The following is a 26,912-nucleotide window of genomic DNA, read 5'->3' as shown; positions in this document are numbered from 1 at the left end:
CGTGTGTGCAGGAGGCGACAAACAGCGCGACCGGCGAAACCCTTCGCCAACACGCAGCAAACCACGCACACGGGAGGCGACGAGCGGCCGTGACCAGCCACACCGGAGAGCTACTTCTCACAAAACAAATGTGGGTCACCCCTGATAGTACCAGCTTTAGGTTTTTTGTGGCCTTGCAGTAGTGCCTGCAATAGTACATTTTAAAAATTTACTCCTGATCGGTTTTCAGCATCGGTATCGGCTGATTACACTCATGGATGATGGGTATCGGCAGCATAAAACCCTGACTAGAGCATCCCTAGTTTCGGTTATGATTGTGATTTTTATTGAAGTGCAATTTTTGCTAAAAGCGACTGAGTCCATTTTATTTTCATTTGGGTTTTTTTGGTCTTTTTTTCTTTATTATGTTCTTTGTTTAATTTTAAAAGCTCTTGACTTTCCAATTACAATGTTAAATATTCTTGTGAAATTAATATCAATTATATCATCCAACTTCCTTGCCGCTTATCCTCACTAGGGTCGCGGCTATGCTGGAGCCTATCCCAGGATAGGAGGGGGACACCCTGGACTGTTCGCCAGCCAATGGCAGGGCACACATAGACACGCATGGGGAGAAAATGCAAACTGCCCAACGGACATGCGAACCCAGATATTCCTGATCGCTCCTGTGAGGCCAACATGCTAACCACTAGGCCACCGTGCAGCCCATTATATTTGATTTGTAGGACATTATCCAGCAAAAATGTTATGGTTAGGCCCATCTTGTTAGCTTATTCTTAGCAAGTGAACGTGTGGATTGTTATTGTTGGAACTAATAAATGCGTTAAAGGTCCTTTATTGCAAATGCAGATCCGAAATCGGAGAACCAATTTGCAGATGTGCCCTCTGAATGATCCATCCAGTATGTCATAGGAGATGCTTCTTTTAGTCATAGCTGTGCTAAATTGAGGCCATTTGAGCCGCTTACAGTACTTGAATTTGATATGTACAATCTCACATTCAATTTCTGTGGTCACCTGGTATGCAAAGGCTTTCGCAGAATACCTGTCTCAAATGGCCTGGGAAGGCCTTGGGATCTGCCGGGAGGAGCTGATGAGGTAGCTGGGAAGTCTAGGCTTCCCTGCTTTGGCTGCTGCCCCATTGACCCGACCTCAGATAAGCGGAGGATGAATGGATGAATAAACTGCAAATTACATACACAAGCCTCATCTCCCGTGTGCTTTATGTAATGCATGAAGTAAATAAAACAGATTGGATATGAGTTTTATTTGGAACATGCAAAACAATTTCGATCAGTACATCACATTTACACTTGCACAATTCAACATGTACCAAAAGTAAGCTTATTCAGTAATTACTGACAGTTGCTCACTTCCTGTGTTCCAGTTGACCAATTTTTTCTAAGGTACAGTTGTTTGAGCTTGTGGATCACTTGTTCAGTGATATACATGGATAGACGAAAAGCAGTTGATTAGCATAACATAGATGTATGACGACTAGATGGTTACAGAGGAAAAATTCCGATAAAAACATTAGAGATGCACAATATTCTTTTTCAAGCCGATACTGGTTTATCAAGTCCGATACCCGCTAACTTTTAGATTTAACTGTCATGACATCACTTTGAACAAAAACAAATATAGCGGCGGCTTTAGCCGTCGGGCCATCTCTCTCAAACTTTTCTAAGCACTCAGCAACAGGAACAGGCGTAGAGATGCTGGCATGTCAAGTGGCTGATAAGGTTGTGATGTGTTGCAGCTCAATCTTTTATTCCCTATTCGCTGATTGTTTGCTAACCACGTCAAAGGTCTTCCTCTGAAACAGTGAATGTTACAAGTGAGCTCACGGTGCGTGCGTCACAGGCAGGAGGAAGAATTGCTCGATTTTCTCAAGCTAACTCACCTACAGCACAGTACCGAGCGTTTTTTTCTTGGTTATCTGAGGTATTTTTAATGTTAATCGGATTACTCGGTATGACATCATAACTCCTCATATATTCATCGTGCACCCCTAATATTAAAACATTGTATTCTGAGCATGTTTTCTGTCAAACTGACAAAATCATGAAACAGCAGTTTTCAGTGTTCTCTGTAAAATTTGTACCGTTTCTTTAAATGGGTCAAATAAATACATTGTTTTCCCCAATCTGCTATCCCACATACAGAAATGCTGAAGGTTTCTGTTTGCGCATATAAATGTTTTAAGTCATCCGTACATAGTTGCGTAGCAGCTTATTTGCTTTGTGCATCATTTTAGCTGTGAACATGTACTAGATCAGTGCATTTCCATAATTGTGATTCAATGAGTAAAGGCTTTGTGTGTTCTCTAACCAGTGTTGTCTTATCCTGACTTTTTGTCGTACAGTAAGTGAATCAAGAGAGAACAGTACAGATTATGTTGATTCAAATTATGTTGTCATCGGTTATGACCTCTAAAATGTGTTTTCCTTCACCCTGTATTTTGATTTATTCATTATCTCTGATTCTACTAGCTCCTGAACAGAATGCTACAGTATTGTCTGCGAATAGTACCAGCTTTAGGTTTTTTGTGACTTTGCAGTTGTCGAGTTGAATAGTTTTATTCCTTCAATTGATCCTACGCCGCAAGCTATATGCAAAACCTAATAACACAGCCAGAGTACTGTAGCAATTGAGAAAATTAGCCGGAGATCTGGAAGATCTGTGTGGAGTTTACATATTCTTTTACTGGGTTGTTTCCTGGGACTCCTTCCTCGCACATGTCCAAAAACATGCACGGTAGGTTAATTGGACAATCTAAATTGCCCCGTGTGTGAATGGTTGTTTTTTCTATATGTACCCTGCGATTGACTGGCGACCAGTCCAGGGTGTACCCCCGGCTCCCGCCCAAAGCCAGCTGGGATGGGCTCCAGCACACCCCTGCAAGGATTGAGGATTAAGCGGCATAGAAAATGAATTACAGTATTACAGTAATTGTATGAAATACTTTTTTCAGATCCCTAAATACACTATATATATATACTGTGATCCTGAGATCCTCCGACACTGGTCTCCTCATCATTCCTAAAGATGGGACACACACGCAAGGGGAGGGCTTTTTTTGGTATTATGCCCCCCGTCTATGGGGGATATTTCATATTTGTTCATTTTATTCACCTTTTTTTGTTGTTTTTTTTGTCTTTATTGTAATGACTTTTTGCTTTTATAATTTATTATATTATTTTTTTAAGTTTAGTTTTATAATATGTTTTAATCAGTGTTTCTCTTTTTATGTTGTTTTGTTTTTATTTTCCCAGTGCTCTTCGGAGGGGGCCATTTGAAATGTAAAGCACTTTCCAAAAAGTTTGATTTTGGTAATTTCCTCAGTTTTTCAATTAATGGCATCCAGGTATATTGGCTCTCTGAAAGTCATTTGCGTTTCTAACCAGTTGCTTAATTTTTCAATGATTTTGGAAAACTGTGGCAGTAAAGAAACCGATTGTACATTGGTGTCACCACTTTAGCCATGTTCATTTTGTTTGGGATCATGTGAATGCTGATTATGATTAATTAAAGCGTCTGAATTGAAAGCAGAGTGGCAACATCTGTCAGCGCCCCAGTCGAGGACATAGGAGCAGCCAGATCACACATCAGAGACAATCACCATCAAATTTGACAAAAAAATGGTTGTTTCCAACCACATCTCAGATCATGGAGTCCATTAGCATCAAATTGATTGGCAGAAGGTATCACCACACAGTATTCGTCAGGATAAATGAAAGTATTGTCATTGGGCTGGGTGCTTGCCCATGGAATGTTTTCAGAATTCGAACCATCAATCCATTGCCAGGCATCTTTCTGAAAACAAAACAAAGGATTAGCTCAATTAATGCATGAAATTGGCATACTACAACATGAAAATGGCTGAGCTATTCATTTTCATAGCTAACTTCAACCCAAGCAAAAGGAATAGGCTTGTTTTGTCAGATCATTAACCAACGGTTGGTATCCACAACTCATTTTGTATTAAATCTAGGGCTGCCAATCAATTGAAATATTTAATCGAGATTAATCACATTTTGTCCATAGTTAACAGATAATTAATCACAGATTCTATCGTCTACCTTTGAAAGATCATTTTAAAGTTTTTAATACACCCATCAACATGAGACTGGATAATGTTTGCTCGTTTTTGTTTATTACACATTCAAAATGGACCTCAATGTATACAAAACAAACACAATGGACCGTATTTTCTAGATTAAGTCACACTTTTTTCCATGGTTTGTCTGGTCCTGCGACTTTCGGTATACAGCCAGGAGAGGGCGCTCTAGGCTTGTGTGCCAGTATCTGAGTAGCACTTCTGCACCACTGAAAATTTAATATAAACATCAACTTCAACTGCGAGACAGAACACAAATTCCCCCAAAACAAAAAACATTCTGCAGATTACAAGCTGCAAGTAAACTAGTTATGCTGTTTATAGTTATCTGAGTAACTATTAATATGTTAATGTTACAGGTCTCAGTATGAGAACCCATGAACGAGATTATAGTTCCGCTGGTTGTGGAGGGTGTAATGGCCTGTTAAAACAGGGATAAATAAGTGAGACGTGCAAGCGGTGTCTTTTCCATTAAGCCTCCTCAGCAGAATTTATTTACATTCCATTAACAAACATTGATATGCAACATTGGGTTCTTCTGAGTCATCACCACATATCATATCAAATTTCTCTAAAATGAACTCAATACTTCTCTTGTCAAAATAAGACAATTGCATGAATAAAGACATTTTCATAGTGCATATTCAACTATGTATTCAACAGGCTAGCATATTGCAACTAATGTATTGGGCACTGAGTGAATATCTATGTGCATAAAATGGCAGGCTTAGAAACAGACGTTTTTCCCCCAAAGTGCTTAACATCACCTTAATGTATACAACAAGTCACAAACATATAATCATCAACATCCCATCAAATTAGATTATATACACATTATATTATATACATATATATATGTGCGTGTTCTGGAGCCAAAAGGATAATTTCTGTTCGTTAGCGACACAAACGAGCGGGATCCGCCATTTTACACAAAGAACAACAGACAGAAAAAAACGGAAATACTGGAGTGTTCAAAGGTGACTACAAAACCACTTAAATCTTTCCCAAATATCACAGAAATACACCTTAGTTGTCCCTAAGCATATTAATAATATGTACATGTCGTTCTTGACACTTTAAATGGACACCCACCTGTTAAAACAGGGATAAATAAGTGAGACGTGCAAGCGGTGTCTTTTCCATTAAGCCTCCTCAGCAGAATGAGGAAGTTACGTCAGTCCTTTGCGAGAGAGAATCGCTGCACGGCCCCCTAGTGGCGAAACTAGGAATGTCCCATTAATTATGAGGTATTCAACAAAACAAGTTGTTCCAATGGAAGTGCAATTTTGCTTACAAGAATAATGACCCAAAACAATTACAATGTCCCTGTTATACTCAAACAAAATAAAATACATTTCCCAAATGTGACCATACATTTTGTGTGCGTCACACGCTCCCCGACAAAAAGAAAAAATGGCTCCAGACATTTCTACACTACAACTCTAACATTCTCAACAAAGACCTTTTTAACAGTGGCGGTAGGTTCACAGTATGTACGTATAAAGCAACAACTACCCTGTGGTGAACTTATGCATAGGTGCTGTGCGTGTCAGTCAATATGCAATGAGCGGTACAGTGTACATCATGGATGAGGGATAAAGTGGGACTACAAAAGGTGTGTGTTGTGTCATGGGATATGTCCCCATCTCCCAGGATGGTATGGAAGGTGTCCCATAGGCTCCCACAGTATTGACTATGGTTTGAGGTTGGAAAGACGGTTGCCCCAGAGTGTCATAGGTGAGCCTTTGGGTAGGCCTCCTGTCTCGGGTGGACCTCCATGGTACTGGATTCCTGGTTTGACTATGGTTGGGTTGCTCACTAGTCATCTGAGGACTTGCTGTCTCATCCATCTCCTGGTTTACATTTTCCAGCTCACTATTCCTTTCCCCAGGCAAGTGTTCATCTACTGGTATCACCTCATGATCATCCATGTTCTCTCTCATAGGCACTTCCACTCTCCTTTCCTGGATGTATGATCTTGGGTGTTCCATTCGATGATTGTTTGTGACATGGGCAAAGTGTCTTTGTGGGGCATTCACTGGCTGAACTTCTGTACTCTCAGGTTCTCTCATGACTGGTACTCTTAACCAATATCTAGGTACGTCATCATCTGACTCTGAAGACTCACTGCTTTGACTTGCTTCAGTTTGTGAAGATTCTTTCTGTTTCTTTGTTCTTGACTTGCATCGTGGTTCTACTGGTGGTACAGGTAAGTCTCTGTGCAAATCTGTCTTTCTTCCAGACGAGATTTTAGGTGGCTGCTGGGGTAAGTCTACAGGTAGGTCGTTGACTAAGTGAAGCAGGTTGCGGTGCAATGTTCGAAGTCTGTTTCCACCTGTTTCTGGTGTGACTGTGTAAACAGGTCCATCTGCAATTCTTTCCTTCACGGTGTAGACAGTGTTCTCCCAATATGATCTTAATTTACCGGGGCCGCCTCTCTCACTCAAGTTTCTGACCAGGACACGGTCACCTGGTTCGAGGACAACACCTTGCATGTGGCGGTCGTAGTATTGCTTTCCTCGAGAACTGGAGTGTTGGCTGTTCTCAGTGGCGAGTCGGTAAGCCTCCTTCATTCTTTGAGCCCATTTCTTGGCATATCCTCTTGGGGAAGTGGGTTCTTCCTGGTGTCCTAATCCAAATATCATGTCTACCGGTAAACGTGGGTGACGACCATACATTAGGTAAAAAGGTGAAAATCCTGTTGCTTCGTGCCGGGTACAGTTATAAGCGTGGATGACTTGTGGCAGGTGTTCTCTCCATCTTCCCTTCTCTTTCTCATCCAGGGTTCTGAGCATTTGAAGCAGGGTACGGTTAAATCTTTCTGCTGGGTTACCCTGGGGATGGTAGGGGGTGGTCCTTGAATGGCCAACTCCACTGTAACGTTGCAGGGTTTTGAACAATTCATTTTCAAATTCCCTCCCCTGGTCATGATGGAGCTTTGAGGGGTACCCAAATCGTGGAATAAAGTCTTCAAAGAGCTTCTCAGCAGCGGTCTTTCCGGATTTGTTTCTCGTGGCGTAGGCTTGAGCATATCTGGTGAAATGGTCGACCACAACCAGAATATATTCAAAGCCGCCCTTGCTTGGCTCCAAATGGAGATAATCAATGGAGACTAACTCCATGGGTGAAGTTGAAGTAATTCCTCCCATCGGCGCTCTGACGTGAGAGACAGGTTTCTTCTGCTTGAGGCAGGGACATTTCCTTGTTACATAAGCGTCAACATCTTGCTTCATGTAAGGCCAATAAAAGCGGTCCCTTGCCAGGCCCAAGACTCTTTCTGTCCCCATATGGCCCATATCATTATGGAGATGTTTCAACACCAGAGATCGGTACTGGTCAGGCAGGATGAGTTGGCTTCGGTGACTTGTTTTCCGATATAGCAGGCCGTTTTCAAGGTGAAGCTTCTCCCATTGGTAAAGGAGTTTTCTTGCTAGGCCACTGACTCGTCTTTTCACTTCACTTGTCAGTGTGGTTGAAGTCTCTTTCAGTCGGATGACTTGGCCAATGACGGGATCATTTTGTTGAGCTTTCACTAGCTCGTCATGTGGGATGGTTGGAAGCAGTTCTGGCAGCTGCATGGTTGAAGAATCTTGTGACATGTTCAAAACAGCGACATAGGCGATATCTTGTTGTTTGGCGGCTCTGCTTCCCTCCCATGTTGCCAGTATAGTGTCTCCTGTTAGTTCTTTTGTGCATGAGTCCACATACTTGTCAATGTCCAATGGTAGCCTTGACAAAGTATCAGCATCCACATTAGCCTTCCCTGGCCGATATTTGACATCAAACCGGAAGTCAGCTAGCTCTCCAACCCATCGGTGGCCAACAGCATTGAGCTTTGCGGTACTCATTACATAGGTCAATGGGTTGTTGTCGGTATACACAACGAAATGGGGGGCGTAGAACAAATAGTCTCTGAATTTTTCACAGATGGACCATTTCAGAGCCAAGAATTCCAGCTTGCCTGAATGGAGCCGGTAGTTTCGTTCAGCAGGTGTCAACGTCCTGGATCCATATGCAATGATCCTGAGCTTTCCTCCTTGGCGCTGGTATAACACTGCACCGAGACCTTGTTCTGACGCGTCCGTGTGGAGCACATAAGGGAGATCAAAGTCAGGGTACCCGAGTACTGGTGGATTGGACAAGATGTTGAGGAGCTGGTCTAAGGCTCTTTGGTGTTCTTGTGTCCACTGAATTGAGGCTCTGGATGACAGCTGTGCTCCTTTTCCCCTTTTTGGTCTGGGCTGAGGCACTGCAGTGACTGGGTCCTTGGTCTGCAAGAGCTCATACATTGGTTTAGCAATTCTGGAAAAGTCTTGAATATATGTTCTATAGTAGCTGAGGAACCCCAACAGCCTACGGACTTCTCCAACTGTGTGCGGGACTTTACCCCTCAAAGCCTGGATGGCTTCCATGTCTTTTGGGTCTATTCGGACTCCATCAGCAGAGACCAATCTTCCGACATATCGAACCTCTTTTCTGAAGAGCTCACATTTGTTAGGCCTGAGCTTTACACCATGGCCTTGGAGCGCTCTCAGTACACGTCTCAATGACTCAACATGTTCTTCAAATGTCCTACTGTAACACAGGATATCATCTAAGTATGGAATGCAACATTCGTCTCGCAAAGAGTCAAGCACTTCCTCCATACTTCTTTGAAAGGCGGCAGGGGCATTGGAAAGCCCGAAGGGAATGCGTACCCACTCATACAGGCCCCATGGTGTGATGAACGCCGTCATGTGTCGCGACCCCTCAGCAATAAAGCCCTGGTGATAAGCTTTGCCCTGATCCAAAATTGAAAACCAGCTATACCCTCCCAATGTGTCAATGAGGTCTTGAATTCGTGGGAGTGGGTGCCTATCTGGGACTGTTTTCTGGTTCAGGAGCCTGTAGTCAATGCACAAGCGCAAGCTTCCATCTTTCTTGCGCACACATACAACAGGGGCAGAATATGGGGATTTGGATTTTATGATCCACTTCTTGGCTAGTAAGTCTTGAATGTATTCCTTGACTTCTTTGTAAAGTGGCTTGGGAATGGCTGCATATGTTCGTTGTACCGGAATATCATCTTTCAGGGTTATGGTCATTTGCAGGTTTGGGATACATCCCATGTCATCTTCATCTCGAGCAAACACACTGGATTCCTCATAAAGCATCTGTTTCACTATTGCTTGCTCCTTGTCACTTAGATGGCTTACATCGACAGGTGGGGACCACAAGTTGGATGTTTGGTTAGTTTGGTCACTCTCAACTCCACTCATGGGAAAAGGTGGGTCCTCGTTGTTGACAGTGGTACTGTCCATTTGATCCGTCTCCACTATCTTGTCGATTGGCTGGATACTGCCTAACACTGTGAAACTGTTCACAGCTATACTGTGTTGGGTGTGATTACCCACTGGGATTTTTACATAGGGCTGCTTGACATGATGGACCTCTACCAAACCATCACCAACATCTAGCTGCTCCAGCCACTGGTTTGGGTGATTGACCTCGAACAGGGCCACCGACGACGTGAAATCAACACGCACCTTGCACTTGATGTGGGCGACGCAGCCTGGGTGGATGACAACATCTTGACGACCAACTCTCACCACTGAACTGCCTTGTGAGGATTCTTGGGTCTGTATTAAGGTCACCATGGTCTCAGCTTCCTCTGTTTCAATCTGCATGGCTTCTTTCAGTAACTTGGCAATAACAGCAATCATTTCAGTCTCATTCCCTTGTCCTATAATGAGCTCCTGAATTACATTGAAACCCAATACAGGTCTGACCAGGCCCACGCAGCTGACCAGGAAAGGTACTCTGATGGCGAGATTGGGATCTTCATTGCCAGGTAGGTTGATGGTAAGTTCCACCCATCCCTTATATGGTATCGGTCCTCCATTAGCCGCAGTGAGATCCAATCCTCTGCCTCCTAAGAGTTCACTGAGAGGACGCAGTTCTTGTTGAGGTAGGTATTTTTGCTTCCATGGCAAGTCGATCATACTGACTTGAGCCCCGGTGTCAAGTAGGACATTTACAGTGTATCCATTCAGATTACATTTTAATAAGCATTTCTTCCCAATTAGCTGAGCAACTCGCTGTAATGGTGACTTTTCCCTAGCTGATGAGTGAGACGGGGCATGGAGATGCTTAGCTGGCTTGGTTGACTTTTTGGTGTGTATGTGGGACTGGGAACTTGTGCTGGTCACAGGTTGTCCCTCTGCTGTGACCAGGACACGTTTCCCGACAGCTTTACTCTCTTTAAGCATCCAATTGCTCGATGACCTTCATCACCGCAAGCGAAACAGTGGTTGCAGTTGGTACGGCCATGGGCAACACAGTTAGAACAGCCATATGGTCGTTCATTCTTTGATTCTCGACCCTGACACTGTTTATTGGCACACTGACAGGTGGACCGGGAGTTTGGCCTTGGAGCTGCAATTGTCGCTTTAGGTGTGGTTCTTATTGTCTGCATGGAGTTTATGACTTCTGTCAGTGCTTGGACTTGAGCATTCAGCTGATGTATGAGCTCATCTCTAGCCTTTGTGTCAGCATCAGGTTTCTCTTGGTTCAACTCACTTGTGGTGACTTCATTGCTGTGAGCTTCCACCATTTTGGGACGTGTGCTACGACCAAAGCGCCTTCTCCTTTCACTTTCCTCACTGGTTGTCTTGTTCACTTGTCTTAAAAGTGCATCATCTGTCACGGTCGGGTCGGCGAGCAAGGGCTTGAGCTCCCGCCTGATGTCGTCATGCTTCTCACTGAAGCCCTGATGGACAGTGCGAAGGAAAACGTTCTGAACTGTTTGCGGCTCATACTTGATGTCAGCATCGGTTTGCTTTGACATGAATATTATTTTCTGTTTGAGTCCCATCATCCTGTAGAGAAACTGCTGTGGCGGTTCATGCTCGTGCTGTTTAGCGTTAATCAGTTCCTGGAACAGCTCAGTGCTACTTTTCTCTCGTAGGTGGGATTGTAAAAAGCTCTTCAGCTCTGCAATGGTCATGTCATCTTTGCTAGAAAGCATATCTTTGAAGCTGCCAGGTTTGGTAATGCGAAACACTGCTCGGATTATTTCGCCCTCTGTATGCATCTCTTTCAGGCCTTGATCAATCTGCTTGCTGATATTGCTATATGTAATATCGGATGTGTTGTCGCCAATCTGTCCGCTGTGAATCTTGAATTCCTTCTTCTGGAGGAAGGGGATGTCTTTAAGAGCAATTACACTTTCAGCACGGTAAGTGGAGTTCTGGTTGCTGGGAGAATTGGGTGTTAGTTGTGGGCTGTGGGACTGAAAAGAGTGCGGGTGTTGTTGGTCAGAGGAAGTTTGTGAGGTACGTGAAGCCGCACCCTGGATTACTTGTTGTGGTAACGTCTCATCTAACATTAGCGAACCAATTTGTGATTCACGAGGATCAGTTTGAGCATCAAATGTACCATGTGTGGCTGTGTGAGCGCCCTGCGGTGGTAAGTATGGTGAACCCTCAACATCAGGTACAACAGATGTAACATCATCACACTTGCTATGTTTAGCAATCATGTTATCAATTATGTCTTGCAGCGCCAGTAACTGTGACATACCCTCATCTTCTAAGTTCAGCAAAGCAGAACTTCCTATATATGCATATACATAATCAGTACAGCTTTCATCATCATGTTTGTCCGACTTAGCTTGCTCCGAGGCGTGTGGGATGACCGTCACCAGCTGTGACAGCTCTGCTGAAGACAGTTGGAACAGCTTCCTTTTGATTGTCCACGTCAGCTCCTTCCTCTCGTTGTCTGCCATTATGAACACCAGCCAAGACGCCCTCAGCTCTTGAAGTCACTCGCTCTGTCAACTGTCAGACGCCCTTGACTCTCGTAGCTCCTCGCTCTGGTGGTGCAACACGTTGGCCCACTAGTTCAGTAATCACTGGATCGACGTTCCACTCCAACCATGAGATGGCGCCGATCCCGGACGAGCCCCCAAAAATCTGTTACAGGTCTCAGTATGAGAACCCATGAACGAGATTATAGTTCCGCTGGTTGTGGAGGGTGTAATGGCCTGTTAAAACAGGGATAAATAAGTGAGACGTGCAAGCGGTGTCTTTTCCATTAAGCCTCCTCAGCAGAATTTATTTACATTCCATTAACAAACATTGATATGCAACATTGGGTTCTTCTGAGTCATCACCACATATCATATCAAATTTCTCTAAAATGAACTCAATACTTCTCTTGTCAAAATAAGACAATTGCATGAATAAAGACATTTTCATAGTGCATATTCAACTATGTATTCAACAGGCTAGCATATTGCAACTAATGTATTGGGCACTGAGTGAATATCTATGTGCATAAAATGGCAGGCTTAGAAACAGACGTTTTTCCCCCAAAGTGCTTAACATCACCTTAATGTATACAACAAGTCACAAACATATAATCATCAACATCCCATCAAATTAGATTATATACACATTATATTATATACATATATATATGTGCGTGTTCTGGAGCCAAAAGGATAATTTCTGTTCGTTAGCGACACAAACGAGCGGGATCCGCCATTTTACACAAAGAACAACAGACAGAAAAAAACGGAAATACTGGAGTGTTCAAAGGTGACTACAAAACCACTTAAATCTTTCCCAAATATCACAGAAATACACCTTAGTTGTCCCTAAGCATATTAATAATATGTACATGTCGTTCTTGACACTTTAAATGGACACCCACCTGTTAAAACAGGGATAAATAAGTGAGACGTGCAAGCGGTGTCTTTTCCATTAAGCCTCCTCAGCAGAATGAGGAAGTTACGTCAGTCCTTTGCGAGAGAGAATCGCTGCACGGCCCCCTAGTGGCGAAACTAGGAATGTCCCATTAATTATGAGGTATTCAACAAAACAAGTTGTTCCAATGGAAGTGCAATTTTGCTTACAAGAATAATGACCCAAAACAATTACAATGTCCCTGTTATACTCAAACAAAATAAAATACATTTCCCAAATGTGACCATACATTTTGTGTGCGTCACATTAACATACCACCTATCACGTTACGTCTTACTAGAACTTGCCTTTCAAGATGAAATGTCTGTTCTTGGTCTGATTTTATAAAAATGTATTTCCTCTAAAAATGCCTTATAATAAATATAATAAAAGACTTATAATCCAATGCGACTTGTCCATGTTTTTTTCTTCTTCATTGTGCATTTTTGGCTGGAGCGACTTAGTTGCGCCAGGCCGAGATCACTTCCACCCTTAGCAAAGTTTTTTTTTAATGTATGAACATTAATGGTAAATAACCATTCCGAAAAGACTTCGTTAGCATGCAGGTGTTGCTATCATCTTTAGTCACCAAGACTGAGCTACGTATAAACTTGGGCAATGCACGCTTTTGAGGAACGTTTTTGACCCTGTTACTGTTAATCACCCACCTTGTCAGGATCATAGGCCCCAACCCAAGTGAACTCATGAGCGAATCCCTTGAGGAAGTCGAACACGGTGTGGTCGGGAACGGTGGCCAGATGGCTGCCCAGGGAAAGGCAGTGGTCCTGAAAAAGCAATAGTGGATGGCAAAAAATTGACATTAAAAACATTGTTTACAAGTCACATTATCGCTTTTTTATTTAACACCACGTATAGAGCATTTGTGGTATGGTGTGCCTCACTCAATTGGGTTTCACCTTTGGCGGATTCGCCGTTTCGCGGAATTTTAGTGCATTTTTTTCATTACAGCTTATTGTAGGCAAAAATTAATTTGAGTGATTTTATTAAGTAACATACAGTATACAAATAGATTTTAGAATAACTTTTCATTGATGTTTATTGACTGAATTATTAGTGAGTGCCTTAATATCAGTATAAATATAACCGTTTTATGATGAACTGAATGAGTGATTACAAGTAGTTTATACATATAATGCTTTATTAACTAATTAGCTGAGTAGTATGTTGTAAGTATGTCAAAGGTTAACTTGTAATAGTAGTGAGAGCTCACACATAGTGAAGGCCAGCCGGGACCAGCAGCCAGATATAGTCACAGAATGTAGCCAAAACAACTCAGCACTATCACTTGCTGGCGTCACACAACTTTGTCAAGGAATCCGGGAAAAAGTTAGGTTTAGCGAGACTGGTGCCAATGGTCTGAGCAAAACAATTATAAAAAGGAGAGGGGACCATCGAACGGGACCTGATTCTCTTCCTTGGGAGAAGAGGCGGAGGGCGTCCATGTAAATAAACAATGTAAATAAATAATGTAAATAGTCTGGAGCTTCGTAAACTGTTAAGATGTTCTGTCTATGATTTATTCTCAATACAATTCTTAAACTTAAAACTAGTGTGTGAGTCTTCTTTCCTTCTCATAACTGGAGATTAACAAACACATAAAGGGGAGTTGAAATTGACTTAATTTTCTAAAGTGGTCTTCTGACCTTTAGTAGATTGTGGAGAATTTCATCTCCAACAGTGTGAATGTTGTTGCAGGCTGAGCCTGGCACTTTAAGAAGGATTACATTGTGGCAAATACGCGTGACTGACTTCATTTCTTGTGTCCGATTCAGTCGAAGGTTTGAACTTCTTTGAGAGTGTTTAAACAAGAGAAATGTGATCAAACGTTAATGCCTGTCTGAGAAAAGTGTATACAATGTATGGTGAGGCATTTTACAGCCTTAAAACATACATTTCACTTCACTGCGGGTTATTTTGGGAGCCTAAACGAGGAAACACTACACTCATGCAATTTAATACAAATGTTTCAATTTGGACTATTATCTTTCAGTAATTTTTTATTTTATTCTGATGCTACTTTCTTCACTATTGCATTCAGTCATTTTTTTTTTCTGCGATTGACAAATACAATAAATGCACAAAACCGTGTGTGGCCTGTAAAGGCGCAAAATATTTTTACAGCAGTTTTTAGGAAGTTGACATTTTATGTCATCAGGGACAAACGACTGAGGTTAATGCAAAGGACATTTCAAGGGTTCACGGCTGGCATACCTCAGCGTCTCTCCAAGTCTTTGCTGTTTCAACATACAGGAAACATCTATCCCCATGTTTACGCCATTCCAGTGGGCAAACACCTGTGAGAATAAAAGCTTTAATTAGAAAAAGCACAAAACACAGGAAGCATAATGTGAACTGTAAACAAATTGCCATGCTAACCTGCTTTGCGCTGACGAGCCTGTGAATGTAAAACAAACATTGAGGTTTTTTATTTTTAGCCTGTCCCTAAACACTATACTGTCAGGATAGGATTAAATAATGTGTTACTTTTACTCATTTTCGGACATGCTAAATTGTGTTGTAAACATGCAATGTAGTGCAATGTGACTTTGTGCAGCATGTTTGGCCATGGCTCGTTCATGCCAAACAATGTCCACAGCATGCATCACATGTTTGCACAATTCGAAATGTCCGAAAAGGAGGAAGAAAGCGGAGCCGATTGCATCCTACCCCTTTTTCAACGATTACTGTGTCTTGTTCAAATCCTGTGTTTAACATGTGGATAGCTTGTTCAGACTGTTCTGTCAGAGACTAGCTGTGTTATACGCACTGTTTGGAAAACAGCATTTATTTGATAATAAGTTAAATAAATCGTTCTGGGTACTCAATATCCCATGTTACGATGCACACACCCGAGGCTTATAGGCGGCACCAGTGGGTGTGACTTATACACCGATGCGCTCTACGGCAATTACGGTATAGAGTACGCTATAAGAAAAAACTGTCTCTTGCTTTGTGATATAGGTGACCCATTTTTTTTTTCAATCTTTCTTCTCAAATAATCTTTGGAAACGTTCTTTTTGTATTATGATTATTCCTGTAACATTATTTTATCATTTTTTTCCCCCCAAGCTAATTTTCCAAAAATTACATGTATTTTCTCATATTACGACTACATTTTTAATGTAATATTCATATATATGAATATTTATCATTTATATTTTTTCTCAGTAAATTGTGACTTTTCTCATTAAAATACAGCTTTATGCTTGTAAAATGACTGCCGTTTTTTCAATTTTGCTTTTTTTTTTCCCCCCAGCTACTTCAGCTGTCTTCTTGTCCCTGTCCGCTTTGATGGTACTCACTTTTTTCCACGTTACTATCTCAGACGCTAGCTGTTGATGGTAGTTTAATTCACGCTTCCCTCAATAACAGAAGGTACCGAAGGCTTCAATCTCCACTTCTAGTCGTGGCCACCCTTGGTCACTCTGCGGCCACCCCACTTGTCATCTAGACATTTCAGGTATCAACTTATTGCCCCCCCTGCGTGAGTAATGGTCTCACCTTGGCCACACCAATGAAAAATGTCTGGCTCCGCCACTGCACCCATGCTAAGTGCTGCTCTAATCGCTGGTTGTTCATACTAGGGACCGTCAATAACTATTAGTACGTGCTAGAGTCCCTTGATAGAGAGAGTTACGACTACTGAGAATGCGGCACCATGTTGGGGCCAATTCAAGCGTGCACAGTACGACAATGCATGTAAAAAGGCGTATCAAGAATATTAAGGTATTCAATGTAATATCCATAAAATAACTGCAGTTTAGATTAAGCGCACGAAATGAGGTTCCCCGACCATACAGATCAAAATCAATCTGAAATTGGGCCAGATCATAAACAGTATAATATGATTTTGATAATACGATAATACGAACACTCTCAATTGACCTACCTCGCACAGCTTTGAAGACGAGTTCGGCTTCCAGCCCGAACGGTTGATGTTATTCTCCCAAATTGTCCGTCTGTTGATATCTGAAGGGAATCTGTACAGCTTGAAACCCTTGTCGTGTCTATTTGTGCATCCAAATGCACAACAACCCGGCATTTTTGATGAATAAACAACAATACAGCCAAGAATACTGTTGTATTCTGTCGTATAAAGGCGAACGCTAACGCGAATTTGGCCCCAAGATGGCTCCACGAGTCACGTGACCGTATTTTTTCGACTCGTCATGTCATAACTCTATCAAGGGACTCTCGTACGTACTATTTCACTGAAGAGAGTTTGTTAAAATATGTCATACGTTCTAAATCACAATACAAATTGATCTATAACCATGTCTAATGATAAGTGCTAAGTGATAATGATAAGTCTACCCTAAAAGGATTTTGCATGCCCATTTTTTCCATTTTTTGGGGGGGATTGATTTATTGGATCTTTTATTGGATTAGGAACCTGGCTGAGGTTCGTTATGAAAGCTAGACAATATAGTTGGTCATGCTGTGGAACAAAAAAGTAAAGTCAGCAATAATTTGGTTCCATTTTTTATGCTTTGAAGAGCTCTATTATCATACCATATTCAATTCCACAAATTCATGTTTGTAACAAAAGCAAATTTTTTGTAACAAAAGCAAATTTTTACTTTTATTTTTTTAAAGGATCGGTACCGTGATTGGTTCGGCAAGACTACAAAAAAATCAGATGGGAAACCAAAAAATGTGGATCGGGACATCCCTACTGTGTGGGGCAGGCTCCCATTATTGACCATTCTGTCCCACCGATATGGTACAGATGGCTGGTACCTTGAAATGGTTTCCAGTAGTACACGTTCTGGGTAATACTGTCATACTTCCTGTTGCAAATAAGTGTCATTGTGTGTTTTTACCGGATTGTCCTTCTCCAGCTTCTCCAGCTTATTCACACGGCCTGTCAGATTCTGCGGCCATGAGAGTATAATAAGAGCATGTTCTAGGTAATACTGTAGTACTTCCAGTACTTTATTGTTCATGCAAATAGGTATCAATACCTCATTGTCCTTCATCAGCTGCTGGAGCAGTTTTTCTGGGTAACACTGTTGTTTTATTTCTTCTGGGGCGTCTGCCACCAGCATATCAACGAGTGCTTTCAGATCCTGTAGCAACACAGCAACACACGTCACAAAAAATATCATTTTGCATGTTTTTTTTTTAACAGCGTATGAATACGCATTGTATTCTGCATCCTTGTGTATTAAAGCAATCTCTCGGTGCTCTGTTGTATGTGTCTGACTGTATTTACTACTGCTACCAGTAGAGGGTGTTGTATGCTCATGTGAGAGATATGTGCAGATGGAGTAGAGATGTCATCCCTCCACTTGTCTCAGCATTTGTGTGCCTGTATGAGCCACAACAGTCCTGATTTGCTAAGGGAGAAGCCGCACATTGTGTTCTGTGTCCTGATTTGCTAAGGGAGAACCCACACATTGTGTTCTGCGTCCTGATTGGCAGTAGACCATTGTCAATCAATCACGTCATGCCGTTTCCTGCTGTGGTCAATAGTCACTAGCAAACTCGCTAACAGTGTGAGCTGCTTGCTCATAAGACAGTCACCAATAAATAGAAGGATCTAACCAGCTTTCGGGCGCCATTAACCATTTTAACAAGCATACAAAAAAGCTACAGCCGAACAGCGCCAGGACGAGGCACGGTCAGAGGAGTGAAATACTCATGAGTCACTTTATTTCTTCAACCGAGTACGTTGATCATTAATATTCAAATGAAATTTAACTTTGAGAGTGTTTAAACAAGAGAAATGTGAGAAAATGTTAATGCCTCTCTGAGAAAAGTGTACAAAATGTATGGCGAGAGGTTTTACAGCCTTAAAATATATAGAATTGTAAAAAAAAAAAAAAAAAAAAATTGTAAAAAAACTTAAGCTGGCTATTTCGCGGATTTCACTTTTTGGGAACCTATCCCTCGCGATACAGGAAGGAACCCTGAAACCCAAAACGAAACTGAATTCATCCGACTCGATGACCAGCCATGAAGAGCTCCATCAGACAATGTTTTCAGAGGATACTTAACCCTCAATGCTTGCTTTAAAGTCCCTCACACCAAGTTGAATAGACACTGTTTAGGCCCCCCAAAAAAATAAAAATTATATATTATATTATATATATAATATTATATATATATATATATATTTATTTATTTATTTTTTTTTTTTTTATTTTTTTACTTTCAATCCTTAAATCTCTTGATCAGCTTCAGATCTGTCCGTTGATTTTAAGTTTTTATTTTTCTTTTTTTTCCGCCTTTTTGTCCAAAAAAAACTCAAAACATTCAAAAAAACAAAAACATTTGAAATTGCTAAATCATAAAATATGCAGTATTTTCCAAATATAAGTTTCAAAGTAGAATATTTGATATGAGGTGAGGTCATTAGAGCCTTGCATAGGTCAATAATCCATAACAACTTTGATTTTGATCCATTACTACTTTTTTGACAAAAAAATCATAAGTCATATATCCTTTTTTTTCTTTCAACCCTTAAATCCCTAGCTCAGCACCAAATCTGTCCGTTGATATTAAGTTTTGAGTCATCTTAGTCGTATGATTGCAAACAAACGCGTACATTTGATGTCATGTTTATGCGACAACCACAATGGTAATGAAAACACGATTGCATATGACGAGCTGAAATGCATTTCATCAATGCTGACATGCATTTTGCAAAAGCATCTAAGTTTTTGTGAAATTCAATGCGTTTATTGTGCAGACGTTGCACACAAATGCGCATAACTTATCTGCACTTCTCAAAAGATGATGCGCGCGCCCGTGCACGCAAGAACACACAGATACACGCGCACAATTCACCTGTATGAATCTAACCTCCCGAAGATCATTGCAATAGCAAAAAAAAGTTCCCCCCCCCCCCAAAAAAAATGTTTTTTCCTCGTGTATGTATTTAATGATCCATGTTGACGGCTCCAAAGCAACTGTTGGTGTCTGGCTCCATCTAGTGGTGAAAAAAAACGCTCCATTCACCATTTCACCGAAGGCTCGACTCTCGATCAAAAATAGGTGTTAATGGGAGTATATTGGCCAAAAGGGGGCACTATTCAAACTTGTATTTCGGATTCCAAACAGGGGACCCGTAGAAACCCGGGGAAAATGTCATATGGGCGTATGACTCACTGGCTTAGTTTCATCCCGCTAACATTTAAATGTAGCAATCTGTGCACAAAATTGCACAACAAAGTCCTATTTATTATCCTTTTATTACCCATTTGGGTACAAACGAGTGTATGAGTGACGAACATTCTTCAAAATGTAATTCAAATGTTATTAAATTAAGGTGGTTCCCTTTTTCAAATCATATAGTTATAGCCAATAGCAGGGGTGTAGCTAGGAATTCTGGAATTCTGAAAAAAAGACTCATCTTATTAATTACTAGGGCTGTCTAAGTTAAGGAGTTAAGGTTGGGTGAGACTTACCGCTCGAATGGGGCGTGCGGAAAACAGCTGCTCGGAAATCCGCTCGAGAGACCGTGTGACTTTCTACTCCGTGTGGCATCTGCTCCCATACTGCAAGGGGCAGTGTATCGAACACACGCGTCTACCACGGCACTAAACTAGAGCGGAAGAAGTTTGCCATTGTTCACTTGACTTCCAACATGGCAACACGTGCGCGTCTGTGTGTGACTTTTTCTTGTGGGGTTATGTTAAAGACAAAGTTTAAGTTCCACCACTTCCAGCGGATATCAATGATATGAAAGATTGAATAACAGCTGCAATCAACACGGTGGACCGCGACATCCTGAGGCGCGTTTGGTAAGAATTGTAATATCGACTTGATGTTGTCCGTGTTGCCGGTGGTGGCCACATTGAGCACTTGTAAAACAAACATAAACTTGAAGGTATTTACAATCCATGTGTCCAAGCTGGAGTTTTCTATTGTTTTTTGTTTTTGAAATATGAATATTAATATTTTGAAATAATGCTGATTTTGGTGCCTTCTTTTTGAATCACCCTGTACATCCCTACTTATTAGATAAAAACTTCTTTCTATCTCCAATTAAGTGTGATTAATGAGTTAACTAGAGAGAATGTGATTAATTACCATTAAATATTGTATTTATTTGTGCCCCTGGCAGTCGGGGCCCCTGTAATTGTCAATTTCCCCCTTTACTCAACCCCTGGCCAGTAGCACTGATCACAAATTTTAAAAATTACAATTACTCCATATGATCATTCCTGGACAGTCTCATTCAGGGATCATCGGTATCAGAATTGGCAGCATCAAACCCTGATCGCAGCACCCCTAATAACAACGCATTAGGTCCAAAATAGGACATTGGCTGGTCCATGAGTTTGTGTGCCTCATGAGAAAAAGATCTGTACTATTAGACCAAAGGTTGTGCAAGTTAATAGAAAAACAAAAAATCGACCTAGAAATTGTCCCTGATGTGTATGTTGGGTGTGCATTATTTTTATCGTAAAATTGGATGATAAATGTGTTTCAGGGTAAGGATGTGACTAAACTCGGATGCATGTTCTGGGTCACTCCCCAAACAAAAAAAAAGTGTCACTGTATGTTTTTACCTTAAAATCTTTGTCCAGCTTGTCGATGTCGGCTGTCAGAGCCTGCAGGAGGACATTTTCTGGTTAAGACTCGTACTTCCTGTCCAACCACAAATGCAAATAAATATCCAGGTGTTTTTACCTCAATGGTGTTTACTGGTTCTTCATCTAGCTTCTTCGCATGTGTTGTTAGGTTAGGCTGTACCAATGCCATGATGAAGATGAACGTAAGTCCAGTGAAAAAAGTCGAGAGGATGGTGCACGCCGGGAGCACAAACACCTTCTGCGGCTTCTTGCCCGGAATGTTGACCGTCTTTTGCATGTTGTAAGTTCTTCTGTGATGGAGCCTGCCTGAATTTGAGAAGATGGTAGAGGATGGTTTGTCAGCTCAACTTGTAGATTTTCTTTTATATTTACTTACATTTCTAAATATTTACTTAAAATAAATATTTGTTGAGGCCCACCCTCACCCAGACTACCTCCAGTGCCCCTCAGCTAAGTTGCGTTTGAGACCCCCGTTTTAGCCCATTTTTCATCACTTTGCTACTTGTCCCGTCTCAGTAGCACTGACACCGATGGAACTACTGTATGTTATAAAACACAGCATGCAGAGCCGCCCGCAACTGCTTTCACTTCTCACTTCCAAATGCACAAACCTCATTATCTGACGTGTTGGCATCGTTTAACTCGAGAATACAGCATTGTAACATTTACAGGTTTGAAAAGAGGAAAACCATAATAGGTCCCCTTTAAGCACTTGGCACGCGTGACCGACAATGGTACACATTGGCACGATTTACAAGTATTGTTTATGTCTAGTGCACGACAATAGTACGCGCAACGCACATTGGTTCCTCATGGGTATGCATTGGCACCACCAATGGTAGTGCATTGGCACCACCACTTCCCATAACCGTGAAGCAGTTATTTGGCCCCACTGTGTCCCGCGTGACGCCACACAATAGCAGGCATCACCCCTCATTAATTCATCTTATGCTAGGGACCTACAAGATATTGAATTTAAGAGAAGCTTGGAAAGAGCAGGAAGGAGGCAATAAACTAGAAAAAAGAGGCACTGACAGTGTGGGAGAGGGAATGATGACTACAAGACGTCACTTTGGGCATAATGATCACTATTAAGAGAAGTCACAAGGAAGATCCAAGAGGCTTCAGAAATTACTTGAGAATTCCCCCTAACTTGCTCCAAGAGGTGATAGAAAAGTTCACCTATTCATGTGAAAGAGACATGCTGTGATATGCACCGCCGGCATTATTTAGGCAGAGGTTGCAGTGCGTTTGCGACTATTCACGAAAATTATACGTGTCACAATTTTTGACCATTTCAAAATTGTCTTTCACTAGCACGCAGACCCAGTTTACACATACTTAACACCTGTTTACGACCAGTTTGGCCATTGGCGAGTACCAGTGTGGGGACAAAATGCGTGCAAATGTAAACAAAGCTTTACACGGCCCTGTAAATAAAATATCCAAAAATATGCAGTACATCTATTATAAATATCATTTGTTTTAAATTTTCCACCTTTTTTTTTTTACTTTTTGCAAGCATATTTGTCATTGAGCCGTTTCCATCCAACATTACAGAATACTTTCGAAGCAGTAGTTATTACTTACCAGTTAGCTCTCAGTTCTTCTATGCTTAGGATCACTTGTGTAGTGTCTTCTGTAACTGCAGCCTGCAACGATAGCTCCTTTATAGCAACATGTGAGTTGATTGTGATTACATATGAGTAATAAACACGTCATAAAAAGTGATCCAAGATGTCAGGTGGCATCATCATATAAGCTTTGATATCAATTAGTGACGTCACCTATTATGTCATTAGTAATAAATAGGGGTGTCACTCAGTTCACAAGACGATACATAGGTGGGGCCTACGAGTGAGTACAAGATGAGATTTGAGAACAATGAATGAAAAAATATATATTGCAATCTACTAATTTATTTTCTACTACGTTGCACTCCTCTGCACTTTTGTGTGTATGCTAGAGGCCCCGCCTCCACCCACTGAGACAAAAACTGGATGTTAAAAGGTCTCACTCTGTTCATGCCATTGTTCTACGGAACAAACACGCTGAGGTACGGAAACCAATGCTCAGAGTGAACCCTGTCGAGGCAAACAGACACGCAATCACATAGCAATGTATTGAGGCTGGCAAAATTATCAAGTTAATTTTCATTTATTGTGTGAATAGTGTGATTAATTTCCGGTGTATAAGCCACACCCACTAAATTTAGGATAAAAACACATTTGTTCTTATAGAAACAGCACTCAACTGTAAGCTGCACATGTTAACGCCATAAAATGAGGACCAGACAGCTTTTTATCTGACAGGAGCCAATCATGAGCTATTAGAAACCCCACAACAAGCTTGCCAACCCACTGGAAATGCTTAGTACTCAGCAGTGTCAACTTACAGAGAAAGCTAAAATAATCACACAGCAACTTAACACTCAAAAGGTAGCTTTTAACTATACAAGACAAGCACCAATACAAGTTTAAAATAGGAAGCAAAATTTAGTTTACTTCTAACTGCCAGCAGTGTGCAGCCATTGGCCAATGAACTTCTCTGCTTGAAGCAGTGCATTGTGGATAGAACTTCAAATAGCTTTTGTTTGGGTGGATCGCAGATGCATAGTTTTGAAACAGCGCTTGTCTGGTCTGCTGTTTCTTTTGCTCGTTAGATCTTTTAAGTTGTTCACAATGTATCATTTTACAGATGTAACATTTACATGAGAAAAATGAGGTGCGTCACGGACACAATGACGCTAACCAGGGTTCCACTATATTTCATGTCTTTGTACAACACATCATGCACACTCTCAAGTCAACGACATGCACCGTTATTTGCTTGAACCTGCCATTATTGTTTCTTCTGTGGCTGTCATTGTATAAAGTACACTGACAGACCCATGGATGCACACTTTTTTACCGATGGCTTATACATTAAAGTGGCATCCTTAGCACAATTACTTCAAATGGACATACAGAGAAGCTTCTTTACACACATATTTTCATGTAAAATCCAACTTTTTAAATGCACTGAACACAGCTCTCTAAAAACGATACAACCATCTGACATAAAGTCACATGTTTGCAATTCCAAAACACTCATGCAAAATGACAGTACATGAGATAATTGGCAAATACATGTACTCCTCAGCCTAACACCTCAATGGTTAACTGAGTGGAAAAAACTATCGGAAAAAAAAGCTATTAAAACCTGTGACACTTAAAAAATGACAATGTAAAAAAAAAAAGTCTGATATACAAACTCAACAACGGCATTTTTTTTTCCAATATCAAATCAGAACGCTGCTCCTTAACTGCATCCCACGTAACACTCACACGCAGGGAAAGGTGACGTGCGCGTCTCAGAGACTACGTGCGTGCGTGAGCGTGTACACGACGGGCCTGTGCACGAGCAGCGAGTAAGTGACAGCCATTAACGCCATTCAATCTCATTCATTTCAACTAATAATTGTGAAAAATACTCATTTTTGTACAATCTCTTCTCTAAAAGCACTATTGCCAACATATGCTATCCAGAGGCTTCTATGTTTTTGCTTTAAAAAAAGTGTCACGTGGAGCCAAGGCTACCTTTCTATTTCTATTTCTATACTATTCGATTCACTCGTCACAAAGCATGGGTGAATAAGTGAACGAACAAAGACGAGTACCCGTGATCATGCTGTTGTACAAGAATTTTCAACAATTCCTTCATGACTTGCACATCTCTCCGGTTTCGCTCGGTACTGAGAAGCAAATATAACTAATAAAAACTTAAATAAACATGGACAAGACCACCAGCAAACCGTCAAGATGACAGCGAATCTTCATCAAGACATCACAGTTGTAGCTCAAACATTAGCATGTGACAGCATGGAGTTCAACAAGTTAAAACAGCCCTTAAATAAAAAAGTAAAGTCAAACAATACAATTTATGACGGAAGATATCGAGGAGCAGCTTCAGGACAAGACTAAATACATTACACCCCTTTAGTATTATTAGTAAAAACGACCTATTTACAAGCCTATATTTGCCATATTGAGCCATTTCCATCCAACAGTGTACGTTAGAAGCAACAACACGTAAGACTTACCGGAGTGGCGATGACCAGAATCCAGTCTGAGTAGACAGCACTTCGATCGTCCAAATGGAGCCTAAAACGATCTTATTACCAAATATATATTGTCATATAGGTATAAACGTGGCATCAAAGTCATTTAAAGGCATGAAAGACACTTTTCAATGGCTTTGTGTTGTCACGAGTCAAAACGAAAGATAATGTATACGATGATAGACGTCTTTTTTAACATCAAACAGTGAAAGAAGATGCAATAAAGCACTTTTTGCTTGTAGTCCTTTTTAATGAACACCAAGGTTGTCCTGCCACAGGCACCAAGACAACGAGGAAGGCGGGCATCTGAAGTAAAGACATAAATCTACCTAGATTTACAACTTGGAAGAAACTGACGTCTGGCAGCGTCAATATATGACACGATTTACCGCTTTGAATCTTGTTAACAACACGGTGTTAGGCACAATGAAAAGCACTCTCATCTGCTTTCTTCTAATTGTAGAAAATTATTCATGTTGTTCACATGCACAGAAATATTTACAGATACACACACGCGTTGCATAACACCATCACACTGATGTATTTTACAAAAAGACATGCATTTTCTCAAACGGCTGAAAGAGTGTTTACCGACAAGTTTTTTTTTTACAAAGAAATAGACATTTCTTACATATAGCTTAAGAAAGAGAGTACTGTACAGTTCAAATTGTAAACACAAACAAAACAACAAGTGTTTACACTACTATAGTAATATTTAGGTAGGCGGATTACTGCTTTATGGACAGGGGCGCCATAAAAGGGGGGGAACGTTTGGGCCCATGACTGACAGGGGCCCTGGTAAAGAGGTAAATAATTTTGCTACCTGATGAAAACAATCTCTTGTATTTGGTAGTACCAGTTAAATATCCAGATTGACCAAAGGTATACTTCCATATTGACTGACCACCACCCTTAGCTACATGAAATCGTTTGGTCCACTACTGCTTCCGAGCTGCAGTCTGTTGCCTGTCAGTCGGCAGTTGTGGCAGAGATCAGAGTGAAACTATGCAGCCAGTGTCAAGGAAAATAATGTTTGGGAGCGAAAGGTGAAAGAAGAGAGGCAACCGAAAAGGGTGTCAACGTGTGACCCGTTTTTTCGGAGCCTCGCCAGTCCGTGTGTTGTGGAAATGAACCTGTTAGCTTAATGTCCGCAATGAATTAAGCTAGCAGAGTGTTAGCATGTTGTGTTAGCCTTCATCGCAGTCCTTTTTAACCAACATTTAATTAGCGCAGCAAATGGTTAGCATAGTTGTCCCTCCCCCATTTACCAGATTTAACAACAAATGAGTCAGCAGCCGTTGCCCATAACTTTACCCCTCCCTGTCCAAGTGAAAGAAGTGAGCAACACTGTGTTCAACGACATGTCAGTTAGTATCACTGCAGGGGGTCTGTGGAAATTACAAA

At 41.2% G+C, this 26,912-nt stretch overlaps 1 protein-coding gene across 2 annotated transcripts; it reads right to left on the bottom strand.

Annotated features, from left to right (window-relative positions):
* Positions 1-1,262: 1,262 nt before the first annotated feature.
* LOC129178847 (CD209 antigen-like protein E) lies at positions 1,263-25,598 on the bottom strand. 2 transcript variants are annotated; one of them, XM_054771455.1, is made up of 10 exons: positions 25,491-25,590; positions 23,000-23,061; positions 21,507-21,715; positions 21,386-21,427; positions 17,831-17,935; positions 17,690-17,740; positions 15,243-15,261; positions 15,078-15,160; positions 13,514-13,630; positions 1,263-3,815 (listed from the first exon to the last, which is right to left on the bottom strand). In XM_054771455.1, exons 3-10 carry the CDS (start codon positions 21,684-21,686, stop codon positions 3,624-3,626), a joined length of 789 nt encoding a protein of 262 aa, XP_054627430.1. In that variant the 5' UTR covers positions 21,687-21,715; positions 23,000-23,061; positions 25,491-25,590; the 3' UTR covers positions 1,263-3,623. The 2 variants fall into 2 exon arrangements, with proteins under 2 accessions (XP_054627430.1, XP_054627431.1); XM_054771456.1 differs by lacking the exon at positions 1,263-3,815 and adding an exon at positions 12,000-12,142 and having other exon boundaries at positions 25,491-25,598.
* Between the last annotated feature and the right edge of the window lie 1,314 nt (positions 25,599-26,912).

Source organism: Dunckerocampus dactyliophorus, chromosome 3 (genome assembly GCF_027744805.1).
Source record: "Dunckerocampus dactyliophorus isolate RoL2022-P2 chromosome 3, RoL_Ddac_1.1, whole genome shotgun sequence".
Taxonomy (NCBI): Eukaryota; Metazoa; Chordata; class Actinopteri; order Syngnathiformes; family Syngnathidae; genus Dunckerocampus; species Dunckerocampus dactyliophorus.
Note: the sequence above shows the minus strand (reverse complement) of the source record. Positions and strands in the feature narration are given on the sequence as shown.

What these genes read in the sequence shown, in the direction of transcription:
- LOC129178847 (XM_054771455.1), bottom strand. Translation starts at nt 21,686, where the DNA reads ATGCAAAAGACGGTCAACATTCCGGGCAAGAAGCCGCAGAAGGTGTTT. An exon ending in AGACTTGGAGAGACGCTGAG is followed by an intron (nt 13,631 to 15,077) that starts GTATGCCAGCCG and finishes TTGCTTTTTCAG; the next exon opens with GACCACTGCCTTTCCCTGGG. An exon ending in GGGCCTATGATCCTGACAAG is followed by an intron (nt 3,816 to 13,513) that starts GTGGGTGATTAA and finishes TTTTGTTTTCAG; the next exon opens with AAAGATGCCTGGCAATGGAT.